Source organism: Nymphaea colorata, chromosome 7, assembly GCF_008831285.2.
Source record: "Nymphaea colorata isolate Beijing-Zhang1983 chromosome 7, ASM883128v2, whole genome shotgun sequence".
NCBI classification, from domain to species: Eukaryota; Viridiplantae; Streptophyta; class Magnoliopsida; order Nymphaeales; family Nymphaeaceae; genus Nymphaea; species Nymphaea colorata.
This window is the reverse complement of record NC_045144.1, coordinates 11,298,263-11,316,578: the sequence shown is the minus strand read 5'-3', so window position 1 is coordinate 11,316,578 and position 18,316 is coordinate 11,298,263. Positions and strand designations below refer to the sequence as shown.

The 18,316-nt window shown below is 42.3% G+C and overlaps 1 protein-coding gene across 2 annotated transcripts in view; it reads left to right on the top strand.

Annotated features, from left to right (window-relative positions):
- LOC116257954 (uncharacterized) overlaps window positions 1-18,316 on the top strand; it is a 106,814-nt gene that overhangs the window by 63,277 nt on the left and 25,221 nt on the right. For both annotated transcript variants that reach the window (XM_031634981.2, XM_031634980.2), the window contains 3 exons: window positions 12,635-12,712; window positions 13,183-13,283; window positions 14,527-14,697. In XM_031634981.2, coding sequence (XP_031490841.1) covers window positions 12,635-12,712; window positions 13,183-13,283; window positions 14,527-14,697 — 350 coding nt within the window. The remainder of the gene's footprint in view (window positions 1-12,634; window positions 12,713-13,182; window positions 13,284-14,526; window positions 14,698-18,316) is intronic.

Here is an 18,316-nt window from a genome sequence, read left to right as displayed (position 1 = left end):
GCATGCACCTACGGATGTGCACTTGAAAGCTGTAGATAGAATCATGTGCTACTTGAAGAAGAATCCTGGCAAGGGACTTCTATATGTGAAACAGAGGTCTATAGAAATTGAAGGGTATTCTTGTCACACCCCGACCTTTGACACTCAAACACATTTTTTTTTTCTAAACATAAAGCATCGAGGTGCGACTACGCAACAGTTCAAAAGACGATGAGCCAAGCAATTCAAAACAATAGGGCGAACTTTCATTTATATGATCATTTCAAATAATACAAAATCACATCTATGTATAACAAAAATGCTCCAACCATATGATTGATGTCTAACAAAAACAAGACATCAATACAAATGAACCAAGACGCGCCGGCACTAAACAAGAAAACAAAACCCAAAACCTCCCCGGTAGGACGTGAGTGAAGCCATCTGCTCAACCTGCTGCCCCGGGTCCGCCAAAACCTGAAAAAGAAACAACTGAAGGCTCAACCTTCGCAGTATGGCAACAGGCCAGGAAAATACAAAACCCTCTTAAATAGGGCTCAAATCAGAAAACAATTTTCAAAATCATTCATCATTATGTCGTATCAGAGCACGACACGTACAAGCCATTCAATGGCCACAGTAGACAATTCAATCACATGCTTTCATATCCATCACATGCACATCAGTCACATATACAATCATCTACATTACATTTTCATTAACTTTAGTGAATTAACAGTTCCTGTGGGTGCAACACAGGCACGTGCACACCATGGGCGGCCTACAGCCGAGAGACAACCCCTGTGGTGGCCCATAACAGTATGGATCCATTTCATCTGTTGCAGCGGTAGAGCACTCATCCATGGATGTGTGAAGTCCAAGGAGAGATACTCAGCCTTCCCTAGGACACCCAGGTTGGGAATGCGGGAGCCCAACGCTCCAAGCACAACACACAACAGTACCCTGGGGCCTTGCACCGCCTGCGCTCCGACAGGCGAGACCAGTGGCGAGAACGGGATGTCTCCTAAACACACAGCCACATCCCACTGGCCTCTCATCTCTTAATCATTCATTATTATCATTAGAATAATGCATTCACAAACTGACTGGCTAGCTCATGAGGTTGGTACACTCCACGAGTGCATTCACACCTCCAGTTGCCTCCACACGAGGTCTACACATAACACTAACAGTCATAGCTAACCGTCAAACAATATGGGTACAATTACCCTTCAATCCATTCATTTGCATTATTGCCCACAGTAATGAATATGCAACAAAACACAACATTCGTATCAATTATCACATCAATCATATCTTTGAAAAACTTAGTCAAACCACAGAGAGTAGTCTCGATCTGCGATTGACCCGTAGCTGTCCTATGCAGTTATCATTCTATAATACTTTCTAATGCATAATTGGGGTCGAGGAGACACTCGACTCGATACCTCGCCTCATCTGTCCTAAACAGATATCAATTCTAGCATGCACATGCAAATGCGTAACCTTTTCAAATCAACTACTAATAATCTTTCAAAACAATTCATATCGTATATCAAAGCATGAACAAACATACATATACTCATTCATAAGACAATCAATCAAGTCACAGTAGAATCCTAGGATCCCATGATCCTAGGAGCACACAATCACACATTTGCCCAGGCATGGAATCCTAGGATCCCATGATCCAATAGATGCCAAAACTCAAAGCCATCAATCCGTCTATCACTAACGCCTTTCTCAAAACTCCCTTTTTCTTAAATCAAGGCGTCTACCCCAAAGATACATCCAACTTATGTACGTTATCCCTATTTAACTCCAAGATGCACCCGTTCACAAAAACGCGTGCTACAAGCTCACTAAAACAGTCCTAAATCTTCCCCACAACATCACAAACTCTACCATGTTTCCCCTAATGCTTCGAAAATTAATCCATCATGCTTAAATGATCATCCAATATATGAATCTTCGCTTCCCAACATAATCGCAAGCTTTCCCCCAAAAACGAAATCACTAACATGTGTTCCAAATAATCAATTCTAAGCTCTAGCATGCTCAAACAATAATTATACGCGTTCCAAAGAAAAATATATCATAAAATAGGTTCAATTTCGCCTTGCTCACCCCGATTGAAGGTCTAAAGTGCTGTAATCCTCCCGGCAGCCACCTCACGCGCCCAAGTGGTCCCCAAACTGCTAAAATCCTCCAATGCCTCCACTACCAAGGCCTCCTCTAACTGCTGTTACGAGGGGGATGACAAATCCCCAAGCTGAAAACGGATCCAACAGTGATGGAATAGTGAAAAATCAGTGAGAGAAAGTGCTTGATTGGAGAAAATAGAAAACGAGCAGAAAATGGGGAGAGGGTTCGGTCAAAAGGGGAAAAGAAGGCAGTGAGGGGAGAGGACGGGAGAGAAGAGAGAGACGGTGGAGAGTGAGGAGAGTCGTTCGGTGGAGAGGGAGACGAGTGACAATGGGAGAGGGAGACGAGTGACAGTGGGAGAGGGAGGAGGAGAAGAAGGAAGAAGGAAGAGTTAGGGAGAGGTTGAGGGCTTACCCAACTGCCGACACCGACGCCGCTGTCGCCGTTCCTTCCTCCGCCGGCTCAAGCGTCGCCACTGCTCCCTCGTCCTCCTCCTGGTCTCACACGGGCGACACGGAAGCAAGAAGGCGACGAGGAAGAAAAGGGAGACGCGAGGGAGAAGGGCCCTCGCGTCGGGCTCCTCACGAGCTTGGGTTCGGGTCCGGATCTGGACCCGACCCGATGCCCCAAACGCCGCGCGCTACAATGTCTGCTCCCGCTCAAGTGCAGAGGCTGAATATAGGGCAGTTGCTACTGGGGTATCAGAGTTGTTGTGGCTAAAAATCTTGCTAATTGATATTGGGATAGAGATTGAAGGGCCTATGAGGATGTATTGTGACAACAAGTCTGCATTAAGTTGGCTAACAATCCAGTACTCCATGATCGAACAAAGTATATTGAGATTGATCGTCACTTCATCAGAGAAAGAATTGGTGTCAGGGAGTTAACATTACCGTACATGAAGTCTGAAGACCAAACTGCTGATATTCTAACTAAAGCTTTACATGTAACTCCATTTGAGAGAAATGTATCCAAGTTGGACATGTTTGATATGTATACCCAACTTGAGGGGGAGTGTTGACGGATCTTGATGTATGGGTCCAGGTCTGGACCTGATCCATTATGTCCTTGTTTGGGCATACTTATACCATTGTAAACCCTAATCTTGTAGGTTAATGAAGAATTAAGAGAGAGAGTGTCTGGCTGCTAGTGGGCACCGAACTGCTCACCTGTGGTTTTTTCTCCCTCTTGTTGAGGGTTTTTCACGTTACATCAGTTGTTCTTTACGCTTTTACTTTTCTACACATATCAAACATGCCCAACTTGGATACGTTTCTCTCAAATTGAGTCACAGGTAAGGGTTTAGTCAGAACATTAGCAGTTTGGTATTTAGATTTCATATATGGTAGAATCAACTCTCGGGCATCAATTCTCTCCCAGATGAAGTGACGGTCAATCTCGACATGCTTTGTTTGGTCATGTAACACAGGGTTGTTGACCAGATTGATTGCGGACTTGTTATCACAGTACATATTCATAGGTCTTTCAATCTCTATCCTAATATCAGTTAGTAAAACTCTCAGCTACAGTAATTCTGACACTCCAGTAGCAATAGTCCTATATTCAGCAGTCAGCTTCCTCCGGTGAGTGTTTTTAATCTGATGTGATTTCCCCTAATCTGCCCTAAATCCCCTTTTTCTGGCATGATTAGCCCTAAATTCAGTTTCTGCCCTAAATCTTCCTTTCTGGCGTGATTTGCCATAATTTCTGCCGCTGCCCTAATCATCCCTTTTTTATTATCCCTCTTCGTATTTCTTGCCCCTCTTTTCAGTCATGGATCAGCCGGCTCCTTCCCTTTTATCTTCCAGCTTTCTCTCCCAACTTATCTCTCAAAAACTAAATCATAGTAACTATTTGACTTGGAAACGTCAAATTGTCCCATTCATTAAAAGTCATAGACTCTATGGACATATCGATGGCACTACTCCAGCACCTCCAAAGTACATTCACCGTGAAGTGAAGAAGACCGTTACGAGTACAACTACCCTTCAAGTTCATTCATTTGCATCATGCCCACGACAATGCATATGCAACATATCAAAAAATTCACATTAATCAATCACATCTTTCAAAACTTAGCCAAACCCACAGAGAGTTGTCTCGATCCGTGATTGGCTTGTAGCTGTCCTATGCAGTTATCATTCTAGGATGCTTTCTAATGCACAATTGCGGTTGAGAAGATACTCGACTCGATACCCCACCTCATTTGTCCTAAGCAGTTATCATTTCTAGCATGCGAATGCAATTGCGTAGTGTAAAAATAATAGACGCACAAGAAACGAAGATTGAACACAGATGTAACGTGGAAAACCCTCAATTAGAGGGAAAAAACCACGGGTGAGGAGGTCTGGTGCCCACTAGCTGCCAGACTCTCTCTCTCTTAGAAAACTTCATTAACCACAAGATTAGGGTTTACAATGGTATAAGTATGCCCAACCCAGGAGACATATCAAACATGCCCAACTTGGATACATTTCTCTCAAATGGAGTTACACGTAAAGCTTTAGTTAGAATATCAGCAGTTTGGTCTTTAGACTTCATGTATGGTAATGTTAACTCCCTGGCATCAATTCTTTCTCTGATGAAGTGACGGTCAATCTCAACATGCTTTGTTCGATCATGAAGCACTAGATTGTTAGCCAAGTTAATCGCAGACTTGCAAATACATCCTCATAGGTCCTTCAATCTCTATCCCAATATCAGTCAGCAAGATCTTTAGTCACAACTCTAATACTCCAGTAGCAACTGCCCTATACTCAGCCTCTGCACTTGAGCGGGAACAAACATCTTGTCTCTTGCTTCTCCAAACAACTAGATTTCCTCCCAAGTAGACACAGTAACCTGAAGTAGATCTTCTGGTGTCAACACAGCCTACCCAGTCTGCATCAGAATACCCTTCAATTTCAATGGACCTTTGTTTCACATATAGAAGTCCCTTGGCAGGATTCTTCTTCAAGTAACACAGGATTCTATCTATAGCCTTCAAGTGCACATCCGTAGGTGCATGCATAAACTGGCTCATCACATTTATAGCAAAGGTGATATCCGGTCTAGTCAGAGTGATGTATATCAATCTACCAACTTGACGTTGATATCTCCCTTTAGCTTCTTCACACAAAAGTTCTCCATCCTTGCTACCGAGGTTGTGCCCAGCATCCAGAGGAGTAGAAGTTGGTCTGCATCCCAGTTTTCTTGTCTCTTTCTATAGATCCAAGGTATACTTCCTTTGATTAAGCACAAGAGTCATACCTGATCGGGCAATTTCAATACCAAGGAAATACTTTAGCTCGCCAAGGTTCTTAAGATCAAATTCAACAGATAGTAAACCCTTTAATCTTGCTATCTCTTTTTCATCATCACCTGTAACAATCATATCATCAACATAAACCAACAGTAGAGTAACTTTACCCTTCATCCTCTTTACAACAGGGTATGGTCTCCATTTCCTTGTTTGTAGCCATGCTTCTTCATAACAAGTCTGAGACGTTCAAACCATGCTCGGGGAGACTGTTTCAGCCCATACAAAGCCTTCTTCAGTTTACAGCATTTTCCAGGTCTCTCAAAATCGAGGGGCATACACATATACGCTTCCTCTTCGAGATCTCCATTGAGAAAGACATTTTTAACATCGAGTTGGCATATCTCCTAACCCTTCAGCACCGCTAAAGAAATAATAACTCTAACAATCTTCATCTTCGCAACTGGGGCAAACGTCTCTAAGTAGTCGATCCCATATTTTTTACTGAACCCCTTGGCCACCAGACGTGCTTTGTACCTCTCAATGTTCCCATCTGGTTTGTACTTAATGGTGTAGACCCACTTTGACCCAACCAAATGAGTTGCTTCATGAATCTCTACCACTTCCCATGTTTGATTTCTGTCTAAGGCCTCCATCTCTTCTTGCATAGCATGAGTCCACTTGGGGTCACTCTGAGCCTCTGTAACATTGCTGGGAATCACAGCCACAGACAAAGAGGATACAAAACATTTGTAGTCAGTGCTCAATCTAGAGTAAGATACAAAGTTACCAATAGGGTGTTGGGTACATGACCTGACACCCTTTCTCAGGGCAATGGGAAGGTCCTCCTTTTCATTTTCTGTCTGACTTTCTCTCTCAACGGGTTGTTTCTGAGCATGACTTGGGTCATCCAAGGAAGAAGTAGGATTGGGATTCGGAGTGGACTTCTCACCATCAATCACCTTGTCAATACAAACTCTTCTCCTAGAATACACCTACCCAAACAAACGATTGCATTCTTTTTCTGTCTCCGTAGGACACTCTCCCTCCTTTTCCTGTTCATGTACCTCAATAGACATCCCATCTTCTTCTTTTCCAAGCACCTCGATCTTCTTCTTTTCCAAGCACCTCGATAGATGGATTTTCTTCGCGCCTATAATCCAGAAAATCTGTAAACTGAATTTCTTGACTTAGAGAATACTCTTCCTTAGACATTGACTTCTCCCCCTGAAGAGAATTCTCACCAAAATAAGATACATGTTCCAAGAACGTGACATCCTTGGTAATGTAAACTCGACCAGTGGTGGGATCTAGACATTTATATCTCTTTTGAGTAGGAGAATACCCAAGAAATATTCCCTTAATTGATTTGGGGTCGAGTTTTTTCACGTTTGGGTTGTGGTTATGAATGAAACATACACATCCAAAGACCCGCGGAGGGAGGTGAAAAGGGTGGCTACTCCTTGGAAGCATGGAGTAGGTGTACGACCATTTAGCACCCGACTAGGCATGCAATTAATCAAATAGGCACTAGTAATGACCGCATCTCCCCAATAATATTTTGGAAGATTCCTTTTGAACTGTTGAATATTGGAGGAAGAAGGGGACGAGAGAGAGAGAGAGAGAGGAAAACACTTTGTTGCTTATTCACGTGACCCTAATCTCATATTAAAAGAGATTAGGGTTGGCAACATAACAATTACAAAATCAGTCTACTAAATATAAGAAAATATTTAAAGAACTACTATTCGACTTTCTAATATTGCAGAAACACTCTTTAACACTCTCCCTCAAGCTGGAGCATAGATATCAATCATGCTTAGCTTGTTACAACCTCTCAGGAAATCGCCTATGGGAAGAGCTTTGGTGAACATATCAGCTGTCTGATCTTCAGAGGAGACATGAATAGTACTAATAATTCCTTCTTGAACTAAATCCCGAACATAGTGGCAATCCACTTCAATATGTTTTGTCCTTTCATGAAAATCAGGATCGTTAGCAATATAGGTAGCCGCCTTGTTGTCACAGTACTTCTTCATTGGGAGATTCACTGAAACACCCAACTCGAAAAGTAATGATCTGACCCATGACATTTCAGCCGCAGTTTGAGCCATAGCCCTATATTCCGACTCAGCACTAGATCGAGCCACTACATTCTGCTTCTTGCTCCTCCAAGAAATAAGATTACCTCCCACAAAGACACAAACCTGTAGTATACTTTCTGTCATCTACAGATCCTGCATAATCAGCATCACTATATGCTTCAATGTCAACACCTTCTCCCTTTTTGAACCATAACCCCTTTCTTGGGGCTGATTTTAGGTATCTGACAACCATTAGAGCAGCGTCCCAATGAACTTTCTTAGGTTTCTCCATGAATTGACTTAGTTTATTCACAGCGAAGCTAATGTCAGGACGAGTGACAGTCAAATATAACAGTTTTCCTATTAGAGATCTGTAAGATTTAGAGTCAAAAAACTCTGATTCAATAAATGTGAGAGTTCATGGGGAGAGTTGCAGGTTTAGCTCCCAATAAACCTGTTTCTTGCAGAAGATCCAAAGCATATTTTCTCTGAGATACCACAAGTCCTTTACTACTACGGGCCACCTCAATACCAAGAAAATAACGGAGTTGTCCAAGGTCTTTTGTGACAAAGTGTTTCTGAAGAAACTCCTTTGTCTGAGCTATCTCTTGATCACTTTCCCCAGTGAGAACAATATCATCAACGTGAACAATTAATGTCACTATACCAGATGTACCTTGCTTGATAAACAATGAGTGATCAAGTTGAGACCGACGAAAGCCACATTTAGATAAGACCTCAGATAGCTTATGAAACAATGCACAAGGACTCTATTTAAGCCCATAAATAGCCTTCTTTAATTTGCATACCTTGGAACACTCCCCCTGTCTCTCAAAACCAGGTGGTTGCTCCATATAGACAATTTCAGAAAGATCTCCATATAGAAAAACATTTTTCACGTCCAGCTGAAATAAAGGCCATTGTCGCTGGACAACAAGAGATATAATAAGTCAAATAGAGCCCAATCGAGCCACGGGTGAAAAGGTCTCAAAGAAGTCGACACCATAAGTCTGTGTATATCCTTTAGCGACAAGACGTGCCTTGAATCATTCAACTGAACCATCAGAATGATACTTGATGGTGAACACCCACTTGGAGCCAACCACATCACAGTGCCTCGGTGGATCCACCAATTCCCAAGTCTCTCGAGAGATAAGAGCATCCATTTCCTCCAGCATGGCATGTCGCCACCGTGAATCTAATAGAGCTTGATGGTGAGAAGAAGGGACCATGTGACTAGACAGAGCTCGATCAAACTGCACCAAACTTGTACTCAAATGGTCAGTAGAGACAGAATTAGAAATCGGGTGTAGTGTGCACTGTTGTTTTCCCTTACGAATAGCAATAAAGAGATCATCTGCATAGTGTTCATCATTTAAACCTGAATCAGTCTGATTAGTGGAGTTTACCTCTTGAGAAGACGCTGGTAGGCGGTTGGAAGAGGGACCAAGACGACGAGTGTAAACCAATGGAGGATCAAAGAAACGTTCATATGACATAGGTTGAGATGGCGGTAAGGACTCAAGGGACACTGGTGGAATGGGAAGAGGAACAGGTATAGGCATCTCAGACAGAGGACTCGAAGGAGAAAAATAAGGACGAGACTCAAAGAATGTAACATCTGCATTGATAATCTCTTTCTTGGTCTGGGGATCAAAGCACTTATATCATTTTTTATTGGCAGAGTATCCAATAAATACACATTTGATGGCTTGGGCAGCAAGTTTGTTTTTGTTTGGGCCTAGGATATGTGCAAAGCAAGTGCATCCAAATACTTTGGGAGGTATATGAAATAGTGGTCGATTTGGATATAAAAGTTGAATGGGAATATGTTCTTGGATGGCTGACGAGGGTAATCTGTTAATGAGGTAACATGCAGTAAGAATAGCATCCCCCCAAAAGTAGGCAGGCATGTGAGAAAGCAGCATGAGGGTACGGGCCACATTTAGGAGTTGTCGATGTTTGCGTTCAGCAACACCATTTTGTTGGGATGTGTGTGGACAAGTATATTGAGGCTGAATTCCATGATTGACATAAAACTGAAGTAGAACAGAAGATTTGAATTCAAGAGCGTAATCAGTGCGAATATTTTTGACAATGAAACCAAACTGAGTTTTTATTTCCTTGACAAATTTAGGAAGAATACATATGACTTCGGATATTTTCCGTAACAAGAATACTCAACTGACTCGAGTAACATCATCAACCAAAACAAGATAATACCGAAAACAAGAGTGAAAAGGAACCCGACTAGGACCCCACACATCCACATGAAGGAGATCAAATGGACTTTGACTAGATGGTTCTTGACTCGAAGGAAAACTACTTTGTGTATGTTTGCCTAATTGGCAAGCATCACATAAGGACTCTGATATAGTAATACCTGGAAGCATGCGACGAAGTTTTGACACTGAAGGATGACCCAGTTTGAGATGCCACTGAAAAGGAGAAGGCTTTGAGGAAAATGAAGATGCAGCAACATTTACTGGGACAGACAAGAAATAGAGACCCTCACGTTCATGACTGCCACCAATCATCTTCCCAGTTAGTAAATCCTGAAAAGAACATGTACCAGGGTCAAAAATGACTCTACACTTTAAATCAATAGCCAGCTGCTTAACAGATAACAAATTAACATGAAACTGTGGAGCATAGAGCACGTGGGTAATAGTGCCTAAATGTGCGAGATAAATATCACCGCTGCCCAATACAGGAGATAGCTTGATATTACAACAGTGCCTGGAGGCGCCAGAATCTATCATCCACATCATATCTGGGTCATCGGTAGGAGCACCAACAGAGAAGGAAGAGTCTATCACAGTCGTGCAGGCATATGAGAAGGAATTTCCAGCCATCTTGTAGTCATTGGAACCCTCCGACATATTACCATCAGCCATAGTAAAATTCCAACCAGAATTGTACTCACAATATGTATGTATAAGGTGCAGTAGTTAACTTCAACCAAGGCACGACAACATAGAAGAATCTGGAACACACTTATGGCTCTAATCATCAACTCAGAAATTCACTAAAACAAGCAGCAACATAGGCACTAACTCAGGCAGCAACTCAACAAAATAATTTCAGCCGATAGCAACACAAGCAAAAACTTCACGATTAGCAGTAGTCCACAACTAATGAGACCTCAACTTATAGATTTCATATCCACGATCTGTAGATCATTCTGCTCCTCACGTCAAATTATATCCACAAGCAGTAGATTGACTCTGCCCCACACGGTCAACATAAAAATCTGATTACAGCAACAATAACCTCCATGTTTTCAGACGTGGATAGCAGACAACATTTTCAGATGTCGATAATAGGTAGTGTTGACGGATATTGGTGTATGGGTCCAGGTCTGGACCCGATCCAGTATGTCCTAATTAGGGCATACTTATATCATTGTAACCCTAATCTTTAAGGTTAATGAAATCTTAAGAGAGAGAGTGTCTGGCGGCTAGTGGGTACCAGCTCCTCCTCATCCGTGGTTTTTTCTTCTTGTTGAGGGTTTTTCCACTTTACATTGTGTTCCTCGTTTTCTCTTTCTCTGTGTTCGTGTTTCTACATGGTATCAGAGCCAGCGAGGTTGGGACTTTTTTGGTGATAGTGGTGTTTTCTCCACCCGGCGTTGCTGCTGCCACTACCGTCGTCATCACCGCCGCCGCCATCATTGCCACCACCGTTTCCAATCGGCTACGTCGCTCTTGCTGCCGCCGCCGTTGACCTTGCTCCCTGACGTCGCCCTCTGCTGCTGCTCCCTGACGTCGCCCCAGCTCCACTGCCGTCGACCTTCTCCCTGACGTCGCGCTTGCTGCCGCGACTTGCTCCCTGACGTCTGCTTCCTGCTTCCGCTGGTGCTTCCTGTTGTCGCCGGTACCTCCCGTGTTTTACCGCCGCCCGTGCCCTTTGCTGGACTGGCCTGAGATTATGGCAGCCTCTTCTTCGTCTACCGTTAACACCAATCAATCTGAAATCGGGGTTTTTAAAACTGAGAATGTTCCCGCTCAGGTCATTACTCTTCGACTTACAAAAGAGAACTATTTTCCATGGTCGGCTGCTATGACTATGGGGATTGCTGCCCGCGGTCAGATTGCCTATATCGACGGAAGGAACCCTGAACCGGCAAAGACAAGTGGTGTATGGGACACTTGGTTTCTTGAGGATAATCAAGTGAAAACTTGGATTGTCAACTCCGTCTCCAACGATATTCAGCCCCTTATCCTTCGAAAGAAGATTGCAAGAGACATGTGGGTAGTCTTAGAGCAAATGTATGGCCAAAATAAAACGACAATTCGTACTTACCAAATAGTGAAGACTGTCTATGGCCTTCGACAAGGGAACTCTTCTGTTGCAGATTACTATGGGGCTTTGAAAGCCAAATGGGAAGAGCTTGACTATCATTCTGATATTCCTTGGGATTGTCCCCAAGATCAGGCACTTTATGTAGCTCAGGTATGGGAAAACAGGGTGTTCCTCTTTTTAGCTGGTTTAAATGATGAGTTTGAAGGTGTTAGAAGCCAGATTCTGAATTCAGGAGAGGTGTCTCTACATGCACAATATAAGATGGCCTGCGTAATTAGCACATAATGTGATCTGTCCTATGCCGATAATATGCTCTATGCGATGTCAAGATGATTCATTAGACACAAAAACATGTAAGATGTGGCCTCAACCAGTAAGCTTGATTCTTTGGGTGAAACTGGCAGGGCCTAGGTTACTTTAATTTTAATAGTAAGAAATATCTGTTGGTATTATGAGATTTGAAAATAATTGTGTGGAAAGGTTATCAACACCGAAATCTTTTAATAACATTTTAATATTTTTAATGTGGTCCATTGACTGTTTCTGTCATTATCTGCATGCCTTTTTGTTCAAGTTGTCAGGGAGCAATAGTTGGGATTATTCCTGTGATAAAGCTTTGTGCACACACACACACACACACACAGATATATATATATATATATATATATATATCTCTCTATATATATATATATGTATGTATGTATATTCATATTCTCTTTTTATCCTCAAGATAACTTGGTGATTGCTTTTTTATTCCTTCTTGTTCTTGTAATGCTTCAATTTTTATGTGTGTACTGCTTCTTGTTCTTTCATTTGGTGTTTTCCTTTCAGGATTGTAATCATTATATCCTTAATTCTGACAAAACCTTACATTCCTCTCCAGGACTCTACTGTAACCACTACTTCTTGAGATTGTTAGCACAAATTGGTAGGGGACACTATGATGCTGCTTACAAAACAGGTTTGTGGATGCTGGATACTTTTTTCTGGTTGTTTCTCTTTTGTCTTTATTATCATTCAGAATAGGCTAGGTGACAGACTGAATTCTTGGTTCACACTAATGTTTTAACTAGCTTTGTGGCCATTTTAACAAGAATTGGCACTGATTTGCCACAATCCAGCATACTGTAATTGTGAACTTGACTGCAGGCAGGAACATGAGAGAAAACTGAGATATCTGAAAACAGACAAGTGACTATCTAGATATAACTGAATATTATCCTTTTGGACAGATTGATTGAAAAGGTTTAGTGACATTTTTTTTTTCATTTAAGACTTCCTACTAGTTAGCTATATATTGCAATGTGCTCAATTCTCTGATCTGTGGGACCTTTTACTTCTTCTTGGTCAATGTATTGAAAAATGTGTTTCATATTGGATTTATCTTCTTGGATCTCAGATCTTTGTTCATGTTCTTCTTGTTCTCCCTAGGTACTATCACATTGCAGATGAAGAGATTTTTTAATGCCACATCCTCTCCTTTGCTCACCAATGTTAGTATTGATACACTTGGCCATCTAGATTCACTGGAGGTTTGTCCCTCAACTGCTCTTTTCCATACTATTTATCTAGTTTCTTCATGCATTTCCATGATGTTCATGGATCATGGTCAGATAAAGTCCCTCAATTTGAATCTCTAGGTGACTTCTATGAGGTTTGTAGCATATAGTTTCAAAATTCCATGATCTTGTCTTGATTGATAAACAGAATCCACTTATTCATAACTACTATGCCTCCGCTTTTAGTTAAGGGCCAATCATGTGAGTAGATAATACTGAAATCACCAACATAACTACACTTTTCTGTTTACTGTACACCTGATAGCGAACTCATGTTTTTCTAATTGATATAATTCAAATATTTACTTCTGTAAAATGGATTATTTTTGCAGTTCATCACAATTTTTCATTTACTTTTAATGACCATTTGATAAGGAGATTAGGATATGGTGGCTCACTAGTTCGCATAAGTATATTTCCTTGTGAATGAGATCATGAAATATTTAAGAGATGAAATATTTGATACGTTAGAGGTGTTGGCACATATGCAGAGCAATTAGGAACCTGGAGAGATATCCACTTCTCCTTGATGTCCCCTTTTTGGATTCCAAACAACTTGATTCTTGGGTGACAACTCTTAATCAATGGAACTTCTTTTATTTGGCTGCAGATTAAATGAAAACCTAACACAACTCCTTTCCCTCTCTATTATTGAGGAAAAGAAGAGGGAAGGAGAAAGGGCTAGGCTTCACCTCTTCCCCTTTCCTTGCAGGCAATGGGAAGGAGTGACATGTCAAACAATGTGTCCCTCTTTTTCCCACACCCATAGGGGAAAGGGTGACATCTAGCACCCTCCGACCATTTTTTTCTTAGACAGAAGGAGAGGTGGAAGTTGCCAATTTGTGACAGCTAACTCCCACATAGTGAATGGACTGCCCCAGCAGAGGTGAGGAATCAGGCATCACCTATCCCTTCTGCAATTTACGAGAGAAAGTGAGAGGCAGGAAAAAAGCATACCCTGCAAACCCGTTTTCCATATCCACACCCATTTTTGAAATAGGTGGGCACAATGCAAGAAATTACCTGATGCTCCTTGTGACAGATATCTCTACATAAGACCATGATAGTGTGTCTGAATATAAATGTTATGTTTTACTTTGGGACTTCCAACTGGTTTTCCATATAAATTATCTTAATGTTTGTGCAATGTTCTTAATATTCCAGCTAATTAACTTTTTGTGGAATCACATATTTGTCACATTTTCTTTTTGTCTAGGTATCCACAACACTATTGCCAGATGTGTCAGTCGGGTGCCCACTTATAATTATGGGAAGATGCAATGAAAGCTTTCCAAATTCTCATAAAGTCACTGGCTCCTTGGCTGATGGGAGAGAGTTAGTCATTAACTTGAAAGCGCAAAAAACAAAGGGACTTCTCATTGACAAAGTAAGCTGCCCTATCTAATTGATGCTTTCCAGGTCATGCATGATTATGAAAAATATCTTTGAATTTCAATTGTCAATTAATCAATGAAGTTGATGAAAGTACTTCCACAAAATGCCTTGGCATGCTTCACACTTACGTGTCATGCAAAGTTGACATGAGATGTACTAGTCATGTTGTTCAATACATAACATAACCCATATCATTTGGGTCCAAATTTAGATGCATAAAGCCTTTTTTTAAAGCACAAACATTAAAAATTTTAGAAAAATTAGAGCTGAAGAAAAACTTAGAAAAATTAGGAAATAAAATATCTCTGTGAGAAAACCTGAATTGCATAAGCATAACCAGGTAACAGGTACATGCTACCTACTACATGCACACTTTCGTCAGAAGTTGTTGAGATTTCGAGTGCTTGAATTATTCTTAATATTTAAATTACTCTTTGTAGAAACAGTAAAAGCGAGTAGAATAGAGAGCGAACACAGATGTAACGTAGAAAACCCCTCAACTAGAGGGAAAAAAACCACGGGTGAGGAGGACTGGTGCCCACTAGCAACCAGACACTCTCTCTCTTAAAGATGTCATTAACCCTAAAAAGGAAGAAAACCAAGGAAATAGGCACTAAGGCATGAGAAGAGGCAGCGACAGCACTGCGCAAAGGAGCAAATGCCTTCCTCACTGCAGCAGCTCGGCGATGCAGCAGACTGGCACAGGTGACGCAGCTCCTGCGACAACAACAGCCAAAAAACAGACAACAGTCCAAGCGATGGCAATCCTGGCTGAGGATGATGACCAACTGACGCCGTGAGACCAAGTCACCGGCTGGACGAATGGCGCTAGAGGCGAGTGACGCTAGGTGGAGTAGACGTTGAGGGATGGCGGCAACTACAGAGCTGGAGACGAGAACAGTGTTGGGCGATGCAGACGAGAACAGTGGGCAGGGGCCACCAACAAGAGCAGCGGGCGAAGCTGGGACAAGACGGGAGGCAACGAAAGAGAGATACAAAGCAAGCGGCGACACCAAAGCAGCAACAGAGGAGCGGCGAGAGCAGGACGACGATCAGCGGCAGGGAGCTATTGCGGAGGTTTAGCCAGAACTTCCCGGCAGCATGGTGTCGGGCTGGATGACGATGGCAGGGAAGGTCTGGCGATGGAGGCAGCGGGCGATGCTGTGCAAGAACTCCACAACAGCAAAACTAGGGCTGAACCAGCTCGCCGGTTGATGCAGGCAGTGGGTGATGCAGGTGATGACGCCGGAACTTCACGACAGCATAAATAGGGAGACAGGAAGCACAAACGGCAACGCTGGAGCCAGCGGCAGAGAGCGACCTTGACAGCACAGGCGACGTCGCTCCTCTGTCGATGCACAGGAGTAGGCGGTCGCTGGCAGATCTCCATAGGTTCCACAGGGCGACACCAATAGCACTGGAACTGTCGGCGACAGAGCAGTAGGTGTCGGGTTCGGGCGGAGGTTCGGGCGGAAGATGGTCAGCAGGCGTCGGGCTTCCACCGGAACTTCACGGTGGCAAAGAGGGGCGACAGAGGATCTTCCTCCAAACAGTGACAAGGGATCCTCCGTCCAATCTGAACAGTGACGATGCAATCATTCCTCCAACCTGGCTCTGATACCATGTAGAAACAGTAAAAGCGAGTAGAATAGAGAGTGAACACGGATGTAATGTGGAAAACCCCTCAACTAGAGGGAATAAACCACGGGTGAGGAGGACTGGTGCCTACTAGTAACCAAACACTCTCTCTCTTAAAGATTTTATTAACCCTAAAAGAGGGATTACAAGGATATAAATAGAACCCAACACCATTACAAAGCGGATCGGGTCCAGACCCAGACCTAGACCCAAAACAACCAAACCCGTCAACACTCTTAACACTTAAATGGGTGTCTAACACATTTATGTGTTCTGCCTTAATGCACATTTCTTGAGTGCTTTTGGTGATTGGCCTTGATTGCCTCGTTCTTCTTCTTTGTTGGGCTGGTATTGTGCCTGAAAACTGAGAATCAGTACTTTAGTGAGAGGAAGAAGTCAAACACATAAATACTTAAAGGTGGCTACATTTTTCGTTTAAAAAAAAAAAAACATAATATGCAAGAGTTGTATGTAAAATTGTCCATGTTCTCTCTCTTCTTGAATAATACGTTTCTGCTTTCCACCAAATTTTCAGAATTATTTTACTGTGGAAAGAAATATTTATAAACAGTGGTAGTAGTTAAAAATATTTGTTAGCCGTTGGTTCTTTTTATTATTTTCCCATAATATGTTGGACCTCTTTGTAGCTTTTGACTAATTTCTAGTTAAGAGACAGTTAGGGTTAATGAATCTTGACTCTTTTGATTTCTCTTCCATCATTCTTAACATGGTTTGGGAATGGTCTTGAATCTAGGGCAGTCTGTTGCCAACTGTGGACGTGATTTGACAGATTAGATCGTGCAACTTCCCTTATCTGCCATGATATTCTCCCTAGATGTGATCATCACTATAGAAACAAAATATGCACGAGAGTAGAAGAAAGCACACAGATGTAACGTGGAAAACCCTCAATGCGAGGGAAGAAAAACCACGGGTGAGGAGGTCTGGTGCCCACTAGCCTCCAGACACTCTCTCTCTTCAAAACTTCATTAACTCAAAGATTAGGGTTTACAGAGATATAAGTAGTCATAATTAGGACAAACCGGATCGGGTAAGGATCCAGACCCAGACAACAAAAACCGTCAACGCTCCCCCTCAAGTTGGGCATACATATCAAACATGCCCAACTTGGATACATTTCTTTCAAATGGAGTTACACTTAAGGCCTTGGTTAGGATATCAGCAGTTTGGTCTTCAGACTTCATGTATGGTAGCGTTAATTCCTTAGCATCAATTCTTTCTCTGATGAAGTGACGGTCAATCTCCACATGCTTTGTTCGATCATGAAGAACCGGGTTGTTAGCCAAGTTAATTGCAGACTTGTTATCACAATACATCCTCATAGGCCCTTCAATCTCTATTCCAATATCTGTCAATAAGATCTTCAGCCATAACAATTCTGATACCCTAGTAGCCACAGCCTATATTTAGCCTCTGCACTCGAGCGGGAACACACATCTTGTCTCTTGCTTCTCCAAACAACTAAATTTCCCCCCAAGTAGACGCAGTACCCTGAAGTAGATCTTCTGGTGTCAACACAGCCTGCCAGTCTGCATCAGAATACCCTTTAACTTCAATAGATCTTTGTTGCACATATAGAAGTCCCTTTCCTGTATTCTTCTTCAAGTAGCACAGAATTCTATCTACAGCCTTCAAGTGCATATCTGTAGGTGCATGCATGAACTGGCTCATCACATTTACAGCAAATGTGATATCAGGTCTAGTTAGAGTGAGATAAATCAGTTTGCCAACTAGACGTTGATATCTCCCTTTAGCTTCTTCACACAACAGTTCTCCATCTTTGCTACCAAGTTTATGCCCAGCATCTATAGGAGTAGAGGCTGGTCTGCACTCCAGTTTTCCTGTCTCATTCAGTAGATCCAGGGTATACTTCCTTTGACTAAGTACCAGAGTTGTACCTGATCTAGCAATTTCAATACCCAGGAAATACTTCAGCTTACCAAGATCTTGGG